This window comes from Palaemon carinicauda, chromosome 11 (assembly GCF_036898095.1).
Source record: "Palaemon carinicauda isolate YSFRI2023 chromosome 11, ASM3689809v2, whole genome shotgun sequence".
Taxonomy (NCBI): domain Eukaryota; kingdom Metazoa; phylum Arthropoda; class Malacostraca; order Decapoda; family Palaemonidae; genus Palaemon; species Palaemon carinicauda.
In genome coordinates, this window is record NC_090735.1 from 47318435 (window position 1) to 47330466 (window position 12032).

General features: G+C 44.2%; 1 protein-coding gene across 1 annotated transcript in view; it reads left to right on the top strand.

Moving 5' to 3' along the window:
* Positions 1-777: 777 nt before the first annotated feature.
* Positions 778-12032, top strand: part of LOC137649268 (protein FAM200A-like) — a 91972-nt gene continuing 80717 nt past the window's right edge. Inside the window, exons 1-3 of the mRNA XM_068382252.1 lie at positions 778-1104; positions 1522-1698; positions 1987-2158. Of these exons, the coding sequence (XP_068238353.1) occupies positions 778-1104; positions 1522-1698; positions 1987-2158 (676 nt within the window). The remainder of the gene's footprint in view (positions 1105-1521; positions 1699-1986; positions 2159-12032) is intronic.

The window sequence follows — 12032 nt, forward strand, 5'->3', positions numbered from 1 at the left end:
GTAGGTAGGAAGTTACATGCTCAAACATTTCTCGCAAATAGAGGTTGATATTTCCTTTTCTATACTTGTACAATACAACAACAACAACAACAACAACTACTACTACTACTACTATAGCTAATAATAATAGTAATAGTAATAATAAATAATGATAATAATATAACAACAACAACAATAACAAGAGCAACAAAAATAGTAATAATAAAGTGTAACAGTCGACTCTGTTCATACTCTCATTTTCTTTGTTTATACTCGGTGCCTGTCCGATACGTGTTCGGTTCTCGTCGGCTTTGTATAACCCCAGTTTTCCACTCCCGAGTCAGTGAGGCATAATACCTCAAGGCATAAGTTCTTTGCTGTATCTGGGGTTATATTACAGTTGTTTCGAACAGTATCGTGATTCTAACATACCATACGATGGATAAGTTTGTCATTAAGAAGAGAAGACACGAAGTTAGTGGTGAGGGTGAAGAAAGGGACGAAAGTGGGTTTGTGAGCGAAAAAGATTTGGCCATTCCAACAACAAGTACATCAACTTCAAAAAAAGGAAAGAAAAATCGCTCCTACTTGGATAATTATTTAAGTTTTGGATTCTTCTGGTGTCGTGATGAAGTTACTCCCATGCCTTTATGTGTTATTTGTGGTGGCAAATTAGCTAATGAAGCGATGGTACACAGTAAATTAAAGAGGCATTTAACTCTGTAACATAATCATCTTGCTAACAAGCCTCGGTCCTACTTTGAAGGACTTTTAAGTGAGCAAAAACAACAGAGTGCGATGCTTTCTAAGAAAGTCAAAGTTGCTGATAAAGCACAAGAGGCCAGTTACTTAGTTGCAGAGTTAGTTGTTAAAAGCATGAAACCTCATACAATAGCAAAGACTCTGATTCTACCTGCATATAGTGCCATAGTAAAAACAATGTTTGGAAGTGAAGCAGAAAAAGAAGTGAGGAAAATTCCCGTTTCGGATAGTACCATTAGCAGACGGATTCATGATATGTCAGCAGACATAGAGGAAACTGTATGTACATCTGTGAAGGAAAGTGAAATGTTTGCACTTCAGGTAGAGGAGTCCACAGACAATGGAGGTATGGTTCAATTACTGGTATTCGTTCGGTACATTCATGATGTTAAAATAGTGAATCAATTCCTTTGTTGTAAAGAACTTAAGGAAACTACAACAGGCAATGATATTTTCTCCACATTAAGTGAGTACTTAGAATCAGTTGGTTTGACCTGGCAATCGTGTGTTGGGATTTGTACAGATGGGGCACCTGCCATGATTGGCTTAATTAAAGGATTTGTGTCATTAGTGAAGAGAGAAAACAGCAGTGTGATAACAACACATTGCTTTCTTCATCGTGAAGCACTGGTTGCAAAGACAATTAGCAATGATTTAAAATCTGTACTGGAAAAAGTTGTAAAAATGGTGAACTTTATAAAAAGTCAACCGATGAAGTCTCGTCTGTTTACTAAGCTGTGCAAAGAGCTTGAGGCAAAACATTTGAACCTTCTTCTACAGACGGAAGCACGTTGGCTGTCCAGAGGGAAAGTATTGTCACGAGTATGCGAACTGAAGGAAGAGATGCTTAATTTTTTCACTCTTCAACAACAAGAGGAATTCTGTGATTTACTGGCAGATGACACTTGGTGTGCAAAATTGTCTTACTTAGCTGACATCTTTGAACTTTTAAACAAGGTAAATGCCAGCATGCAAGGAAAATCAGAAAATGTTTTATCTTCCACTGATAAAATTAAAGTGCTGAAAGAAAAACTGCAACTGTGGGGTGGCAAAGTAAAAGAAGGCAATTTGGACATGTTTTCACATGTTGCAGTAGCAGCAAACTGTGGTGAGATAATACCCATTATTTCTGAGCATCTTGCAGTACTGGAAAAACAACTTCAACACTATTTCCCAGATATATGCACTGAAAACTATGACTGGATAAGAAACCCATTTGTTGCATCTATATCTACCCAATCTCAGCTTACCCTCGTGGAAGAAGAGCAGTTAGTGGAATTGCGTCATGATCGTGATCTAATGTTATTGCACATGCAGCTGCCTTTTGACGAATTCTGGGTTCAGATCAAGACTAAGTATCCTCATGTTGCCAAAAAAGCTCTGGTAATGTTAATCCAGTTCTCTACTTCTTACCAAAGTGAGTTGGGGTTTTCTGCTCTAGCAAACATTAAAACTAACAAAAGGGAACGGCTGAAAACTCTTGAGGAAGAAATGAGACTATGTTGGTCACCATTCAACCCAATGTGAAACGGATCTGTCAGTCACATCAAGCACACACATCTCACTAAAATAGGTGTTTTTTTCTTCTTTGCTTAAGGGTGATTACCATTTTCTTTTTATTTAGTCTGCATTCATAACTCTACTTCAAATCTTCTAATATGCTCTTTGTATTTCTGCATTTTACGGTGGTGCTGGATTTGGTTTGATTATGGATGATAATAAAAATAATATTAATGTCTAGTGTTTTATATAGCGACGTTTCTCCTTAATGGATTCAAAGCTGCTAGTACAGTAATTATATTCATCAAATGAGTTAATTCATGAGATATGGTGGGGTGGTGAAGAAGGGGTGCCACAGTAATGGTTACATCAGTTTAGGGTGCCATCAACTGAAAAAGATTGAGAACCACTGAACTAGACTATAATTACTATGATTACTAGCCCAGCGACAACCCTAATTGGCCTTGCAGATAGTTACAAGTCCAAGAAACGGATTTTGAGCGAAGCGAAAAATCTATTTTTGGGTGAGATGGCCATGTCGTCCTGATGGAAGTTCCTATAGGGTAGCTTCCTAGGGTATATTACAACTACGGCGATATTCCCAGAGAATTTACCTTAAGGTACCCAGAATTCTAACTCCTGGAGCGAATATCCCTAATGAAAGTACCAGGGATATCGCGTAATATCAGAGGATGTATTCTTGACACGCCACATGGCAATCTGCACCCCGAACAGAGATAACACTTCGAAGGGGTCAGTTGGCAAGAAAACAAAAACGAGAAAGAAAAGGGAGAGCCGTTCGTAAGGCTCTCTCTTCTCCCATTTTGTAAGCGTGCCCTGCGCCGATTCTGGCGCCATCTGCATTCCTTGTAGCGATACACGAGGTGCTACAGATACTGTATGTAATGAGGGGTCCTACAGCCCTTTCGTAGAAAGGGAAGGGCGGGTCCATCAGGACGACATGGCCATCTCACCCAAAAATAGATTTTTCGCTTCGCGCAAAATCCGTTTTTTGGGCTCAAGCCATGTCATCCTGATGGAAGTATACCAGAGCATTACTGTATCTGTGGATTCTCAGAACGTGCCGTACTCCCCAGAAGTATTTCCCGGTCGACCAGACCTAGAGATCTAAGATGTTACCGTTATACATCTTTTCAACTAACCATAAGCCATGTTAGAGCTTCCATCCCCCTACAGGGAAGAGTCCTACTAGACTCTGGGAAAGTATTGAAGAGTACATATACCTATGTATGAACACCAGGCAAGCTATTATAGTGGTCTCACGCTATATTAGGTAAAGCATAGTTTGTAAAGAACCACTGTGTCAATAAGAAATATCGACCAGTTCTCACTCAATACTCGTATTGTAAATCCGCCACCGTCCCCTTATGGGATGGAGTCCTCCCACTAAGGGAAAGCATAAACCAATGCAGTATTAGCTTGCATAAAGGAACAATCTATTAGAATTATCCCCGGATAATTATACATAGAATAAATGCTCAGTTAAACCAATAAATAGACACAGGTGAAGGAGACGCAAAGTTCTCAAGAACAAGTTTATTGACTGGCAATAAATAGACAGGTTAACAATAATTATATATATATATATACATATATATATATATATATATATATATATATATATATATATATATATATATATATATATATATATATATATATATATATATATATATATATATATATATATATATATATATATAGAGGAGGATAACCAAAACTTTAAGCATAAGTATAATAGTAAACAGAAACTTGTTTATCTGAAAGAAAAACATTAGTGCCACTTTTAACATACCAAGGTATCAAAGCGATAAAAGTCTGTCTTTACTAATCAGTCACATTAGCGTTAGAAACGCTCGGCACGCATGTCTGCACTTATGCTATGTTCACCTTTGAAGTGGAACAGTCAACGTGGGCCACTCAGTGCCCTCACTTAGTTTGTAGTACAGCATGTAACTACACACTCACCCTGGAATTAATCGTCCCAATTAAAACCACTGTTCCTCGCAGAGTTAAACAGCAGGGTTAACGACGCAACCCACTGCTACCACAGATCTCTTTAGTTGCTCCACTTGCTTCGCATAGTGACGAAAGAACACTCTGGAAGACTTCCAGCCAGTGTATGAACGAAGATGTTCAAAATCCATACAATTAAAGAAATTTAAGGATGAGGCAAGTTTCCTTGGATCGTGACCTGCGGGTGTACTGTCAGGATCCGCTCTGCGAATAAAATATGTGATTTTCGCCCTGAGTTGTTTCAGTGATAAATTTGAGCCTGACGTTTCTCCCCTGAATAGTTGACCATCCTTGAAGTCTGAAGTTCTACGAAGATAGACCTTTAGGCATTCTACTGGACATAGAGATGCATCTTCTTTCAGAGGGCAGATTCTCCAGGGACCCCACCTGTTGGTGGGTAACTCGTTCTTGGCAAGAAACGAAGGATCCGGAAACAGGTTCAGTTCTCCCCCATCCAGGAACTGAACACGACCTTCCTCTCTCGAGAGGGCTACAATCTCACTAACCCTGCCCCCGAATGCGAGTGCAAATAGGAAAATAACCTTTTGGGTCAAATCCTTTAACGCACACTCCTCATTGTTCAACAGTGAAGCAAAATGAAGAACTTTATCTAAAGACCATGAAATGGGCTTTGGAGGTGCTGAAGGTCTGAGCCTAGCGCAGGCTTTCGGAACTTTATTAAAGATCTCGTTAGCGAGGTCGACCTGGAAGGCATATAGAATGGGTCTTGTCAAAGCAGACTTACACGTTGAAATCGTGTTAGCTGCCAACCCTTGACCATGGAGGTGGATGAAGAAAGATAAGCAGAAGTCCGTCGTGATCTCCTGCGGATTCTTCTCCTCGACAAAGGCCACCCATTTCCTCCAAGATGACTCATATTGCCTTCTAGTGGATTTGCACTTATATTCCTCTAGGAAGTCTATGCTGGCTTTTGAGATCCCGAAACGCTTTCTCACCGCTGGGAGAGAAAATCATGAGCTGCAGGGTCCGGGTTTTCTGTAATGAAGCGCAGACAGTCGACTTCTGGACTCGCTGGGTCAGAACTGGATCTGGTAGCGGTAGAAACTTCAACCGTAGTTCCAATGCCAGAGGGAACCACACGCTGTTCGGCCACTTGTGGGCCACTATTGCCGCTACTCCCTTGAATGATCTGTTTGTTGAGGACCCTCAACAGAAGGTTGTGAGGAGGGAACAGGTAAATCCTGGACCATCTGTTCCAGTCGAGGGACATCGCGTCCACTGCTTCCGCCAAGGGGTCCTCGTACGGGGACACGTACAGGGGAAACTTCTTGTTGTCTTTTGTTGCAAAGAGGTCTATCTGCAGTTCTGGGACTTGACTCAAGATGAAGGAGAATGATCTTGCGTCTAGGGACCATTCCGACTCTATCGGTGTGAACCTGGATAGAGCGTCCGCTGTCATATTGCGGACTCCTTGAAGGTGAACTGCTGACAAGTACCACTTCTTCTTTTCCGCCAATTGGAAGATGGCCAGCATCACCTGGTTGAGAGGTGGTGACCTTGATCCTTGTCGATTCAAGCATCTCACAACTACCTCGCTGTCCAGCACCAACCTTATGTGGATCGAGTGATGCGGGGAGACTTTCTTCAAGGTAAGGAGCACTGCCATAGCTTCTAAAAAGTTTATGTGAAAGGTCTTGGATAGCTTGGACCAAGTCCCCTGGACCTTTTTCCGATGAGAGTGACCTCCCCATCCCTCCTTCGAGGCGTCTGAGTGAATTGTCACCGACGGGGGAGGTGACTGAAGAAGAACCGACTTTAGATGTCTGGCTTGGGACCGAGGCCTGAGAAGAGTACGTAGACGAAGCGGAACTGGTCTTCTCAGATCTCTTCGCGCGTTTGATGCATAAGTTCTCCAAACTCCGGTTGCATCCTTTAGCTGTGCTCTTAGCACCGGGTATGTCACCTATGCAAACTGGAGAGAACCCAGTACTCTCTCCTGTTCGCGTCTTGATATCCTTTCGGAATCTAGAAGTCTCTTGACAGAACCCGCTATCTCCTTCCTTTTCTTCGCCGGGATGGAGAAACGGTTTGACATTAGGTCCCAGTGGATTCCCAGCCACTGGAACTTTTGAGATGGAGAAAGTCGAGACTTTTTTCTGTTGATCTTGAAGCCTAGATACTCTAGGAACTGGATCACTTGAATGGAAGCTTGCAAGCATTCTGTCTTGGATGCTGCCCACACCAGCCAGTCGTCCAGGTAGGCTACTACCTGAATTCCCTTTAGGCGTAATTGTTTGAGAGCTACGCTCGCAAGCTTCGTGAAGATCCTTGGGGCTATATTTAGCCCGAAAGGCATGGCTCTGAAGGCATATAGTCTTCGTTGTAGCTTGAACCCTAGGTAGGGGGAGAGTCGACGGTTGATTGGAACGTGCCAATAGGCGTCTGACAGATCTATGGAGACGGTAAATGCCCTCTTGGGCAGTAAGGTCCTTATGTGTTGCAGTGTTAGCATCTTGAACTTGCAGTTCACTATGAACTTGTTGAGTGGCGACAAGTCCAGAATGACTCTGAGCTTTTCCGAGTCCTTCTTGGGAACACAAAACAGCCTCCCTTGGAATTTGTTGGACTTTACCCTTCGGATCACTTTTTTCTCCAACAGATCTTGGATGTACTCCTCCAGAACGGGGGTGGAGTGTTGGAAAAACCGAGGGCACGGGGTTGGAGTGCTGTACCAGCTCCAGCCCAGTCCATTCTTGAGTAGGCTGTGGGCCCAGGGATCGAAGGTCCACCGATCCCGAAAATACTGAAGTCTCCCTCCTACCGGTATCATCTCACTTGGACTGTTGTCCTGAGGTCTTGCCTCCCCGACCACGACCACCCCTGGATCCCCTTCCCCTTGAGAGGCGCCTAGACAAGCCTCTGGCTGCTCCTCTAGGCTTTGCTCGAAAGGAAGCTGACTGCCCTTCGAACGTTGGGTTGAATGCCGGGGACTGTGTCAACACGGCCTGGGGTACCCACTGAAATGTGGTCGGGGTTTGTGCCACCATCTGGGGCACAGAAGGGATCGGCAATTGCTGTTGCTGTTGCTGTCTAACTGGCTTGGCTGGCCGGGACGGCAGCCTAGTCCTATTAGTCTTCCTCTTAGGTTGGGGACCCTCATCCGGGGAAGACTTTCTCTTGATAGACAGGCCCCACTTCTGGAGAAGGTTTCTATTCTCCGTGGCGGCCTTATAGACAACTTCTTTGACCGATTCACTAGGGAAAAGGTCTTTGCCCCAAATGTTGGAGGAGATTAGATTCCTTGGCTCGTGCCTCACCGTAGCCGAGGCGAACACGAACTCCCTACAAGCTCTCCTCGCTCTGACGAAGCTGTAAAGATCCTTCGTCGCTGTGGCCAGATGAGTCTTGGCCAATACCATGAACATTTCATGGACCTTGGGGTCACTTGCCATCGTCTCAAGAGTAGTCTGAAGAGACATTGAGGCAGCAAACTTTCTTTTATCTCGAGCTCCCTCCGTAAAAGAAAGTCAGACCGCTTAGGGAGGTTTTCACCGAACTGACGTTCGGCAATATCAGCCTCCAACTTCCCGACTGAGAAGGTAAGATGGACGTCCTTCCAGTCCTTGTGGTCCATAGGTAGGGCCAGCGACAAGGGTTTACACTCCTCCAAGGAGGGGCAAGGTTTGCCAGCCTCGACTGCGTTTAGCACAGCCGCAAACCCTTTCTGTAAAAAGGGGAAGGCTCTATCAGGAGAGGACACAAAGGAAGGGAGCTTCTTACTCAATGCAGCCACCTTTGAGTTCGAGAAGCCCCTCTCTTTCATTGATGATGAAAGTAAAGCTTGAGCCTTAGCGTGGTCCATCACTATGACCTCCTTCGGCTCTGTTTCCTCCCTTGATGCTGGTTCCTTCGTCAAGCGGACATAGCAGTCCGGATATGTCCCTCTGCTGGGCCAGAATTCCAACTCCTCTAGGGGAACTGAACCCAACTTATCCGACATGACGATCTTCCCAATCGTCATCGGCATGTACTCAGCATACCTCCACGGTTAGCATCAGAGCACAAGGGAAGGTCTTTCACGTTGAGCCTTTTCTGAGGCCCACGTGATGTTGCAATCCTCTGCATCTGCAGTTCCATTGCAGCCGCCTTCTCATTATTCTCCTTCTGCATTTGTTGGATCATTCCAAAAATGGAGGAGGGGGCCTGTTCCAGCTCTGCTGGGAGAGCGGACGATGTTGAGGGAATAGGTTCAGGGATCTGAACCGGAGCAGCCGACACCTCAGCGGCCTCTTCCTCTACAATGTCTGGAGCTTGATCTTCATCCTGGCCTTCTGCCAGGAGGTCTTCCTCCAGACGCTCGGACACGTCTGACATCCTGTCGTCCAACTGGGTGCCTTGCAAGGCAACCGCGACTTCAGCATCCACCGGGATCTGAACTAGGGGGATCTCCTCTTGAGGCTGGGGAATCACAGCATCAGCTGATGCCCTAGGGAAAAGGCAAGCCCTCATCTTCTCACTTGGAAGATAAGGTCCAGAGGTGTTCTTCTGGAAGCCCCTTACCCAGGTACGGAGCTTCTCCCTTGCTATATCCCTTGATTCCGCCGTCTTAGGGGAATCAAAAGCCTCAGTAATCAGATTAGAGCACACGGTACATACCTGAGGGTCCCAATACCGGAGATCACCCTTGGAGACAGCGCATGCTGCGTGCCTCCTACATGACTCATGTCCGCAGAAGTTCTTACTGCGGACGTTGCAGAAAACACTTCCGCACTTCGGATGGTCCTCATGTAAAGAGAAGAAATTTCCATGAGTATCAAGTGGACTACGTATCACTGGATATGCACAGCTTAGCATAACAATCAGAAAGGAAAGACACACACTTGTGTTTCCCGCACAACCAATTGTTGTAGCCTTCCAGATAATAAAATCGTATGGTTAATCTGTCCTAGAGTAACCACAGAAAAATTTCCAGAGGAAACAGGTGTAGCTCACACCTAACGTATGATTTTAAAATACCGGATAATAGACAAGAAAGAACTCACTTTCTTATCTGTAAGGCAACACCAAAGGGTTGTGCAAGACAACACAAAAGTGTTAGAAAACACAGTGTTGTACCAAAACTATACTATAGTTTTCTTTCTACAGTATATGCTATACTGAAGAATACTGGTACAGTATAGAAGGTAATGCGTCGGCCGGCACTTACCGGCCGGCACACACCATAAATAGCTTTACAGTATACTACTTAACAGCTATATGGCGGCAGAACGCTGGTTCAAATGCATGTGCCGGCCGGCAACAGCCAATGTCGGCCGGCAATGATTGCCGGCAGGCAACTACCCAAGGTAGCACCCGGCTGCCAGTCACTGCTCATAGCGACCGGTAGACAAGGGCGTGACAATAGCTGGCCGGCAAAGGTAAACAACCGATGCCAGCCAGCAGCAAAAGAACCAGAGAACTCCGACTGCCCGGCTGCCGGCCAGATAGGCCGGCAGCCGGGTCAGGTACAGCACTAGAAGAAAACAGAATGGATGCCAGGATATGAGAGTATAGTACCTCAAGGCCCGGCAATCCGAAGGAGTGCATAAGGAAGGGGAGAATCTAATTCAGGCTTCCTGACCAATGCCGTCTGGCTCTACAGACAGGCATGGATGAGGGACCAAGGGAGGTCCGGGCAGCACTCAAGAAGAAGACCTTTGCCGGCCGGCAGAGTGTGCTGGCCGGCAAAGGGCTGAGTCAATTCCACATCCTAACCTATACTAGATCCAGATGTAGAATGACGTACAGTACTGTAATGGCTAGGCCAAAACAGAGATAGAGGGGAAAGGGACAAAGAGGGTCCTACCAACCTTACATTAGTAAAGAATCGCCCGCAGCCAAGAAAACTCATCTTAGCCTAAGGGAGATCCAAGGAGGGGGCCCAGCAATACTTGCTAACCTCCACAGAACCAAAGCGAGGAAGGTGTTGCTACTCCCGGGGAAAGGATCTCATCCTCCCACCGAGAATAGCAACGAGGACTAGTCTGCTAGATCACAAATGAAGGAATCATCTCGTACAGAAACCTTTGGGAGTGACCTAAGGAGGTTAAACCTCCTACGTCTGTGCCACGCTAGCGAGGGAGACTCTACCCCAAGCCAGACAAACACAGACTCAGACTAAAAACTCTGTTGTTCTGCCCCTCTCTGAAGCCAGACTTACTAGAACAGGAAGGTACAGTAACACCCCAATATAGTTGTATCGAAAGTTAATTCAGATAAACCACTAGGGTTAAGCCCAAGGCTTAAACAGAGGGAAAGGGATTGCATACCTTCTCCGAAGAAAAGAAAGCAACCGGGGAGTATGAGAAAGTATACTAAGGCTCCGTAGGCAACTTAGCCTAGGCACCAAGAGAATTGATTAACTAAATCACCGAAACTCACTCGTATACTATCTTGGAAATAATCAATATAATCTTAAATGTATAAAACTGCCTAAAGCTTCAATAAAATTTTAAAACACTCGGAAATCCAAAAATCATGGAGGAAAGTACTAGGGCCAAAGGACTAGGCTACATGGTCTAGCGTAGGCCAGAATTGGCGAATACTTCGCCAAAACAAATAATACTAAAAGCACGAGTAAGGAAATCCTATATAACGCTAAATAGCTAAAATTTATTAAAGCAAAACAACCAGGAACGTCGCTCTGGCTAACTAAAACTCATACCTAGCGAGCGGCAGCGTCCAGGACGCCTCCGGTAGGCAACGGCTCTTGTAACAAGATTAATAATATTAATCACTTTAAAATTTACCAAGAGCCTACATTTATGCATAAAAGAAATGGTACTCAACTTATCAGAGGCAGACGAAGTTGGAGAACCCATAAAAAGATGATTAAATCCAAGATTTTGCGAGAAACACAGGAAAAAACAGAGTTGTTAAGCTACGCAAAAAGGAATGCAGATGGCGAAGAATCGGCGCAGCGCACGCTTACGAAACGGGAGAAGAGAGAGCCTTACGAACGGCTCTCCCTTTTCTTTCTCGTTTTCGTTTTCTTGCCAATTGACCCCTTCGAAGTGTTATCTCTGTTCGGGGTGCAGATTGCCATGTGGCGTGTCAAGAATACGTCCTCTGATATTTCGTGATATCCCTGGTACTTTCATTAGGGATATTCGCTCCAGGAGTTAGAATTCTGGGTACCTTAAGGTAAATTCTCTGGGAATATCGCCGTAGTTGTAATATACCCTAGGAAGCTACCCTATAGGAACTTCCATCAGGACGACATGGCTTGAGCCCAAAAAAGATGTTTTTTGCTTAGAGGAAATCAGTAAACAACGAATACAACACTATCAATGTAAAGAAATAAAAATAATCTAAAATATATTAAGATCTATAACAACGTTAAAACATTAATTCATATATCATATATGAAATTAGACGGACGTCAACCTGTTCCACAGAAAAGAATTTGCAATTATTTTCAGTTACTGAAGTTCCACTGATTCAACCACTGGAATAAAATGATCGTTCTATAATGTTGTCACTGTTGGAATAAATCTTCAAGAATACTGTGTATTTTGAGAGGGCAAGACTGTTAGAATTAGCCGACAATCTAAGTACAAGAAGGTAAATTGTGGGAATTAGTAGACAACCTAAGTACAAGATGATTAATTGCGGGAAAATCTGAATAAATAACTAATCTACTTTGTTAGGGATTACTGTTGATATCAAGGATAAGGAATTTATAGGTCAGAAAATTTTGTCCAACACGTTTAATATTAATATGCAACTGAAAGCCAGGGGGGAATATAATATTC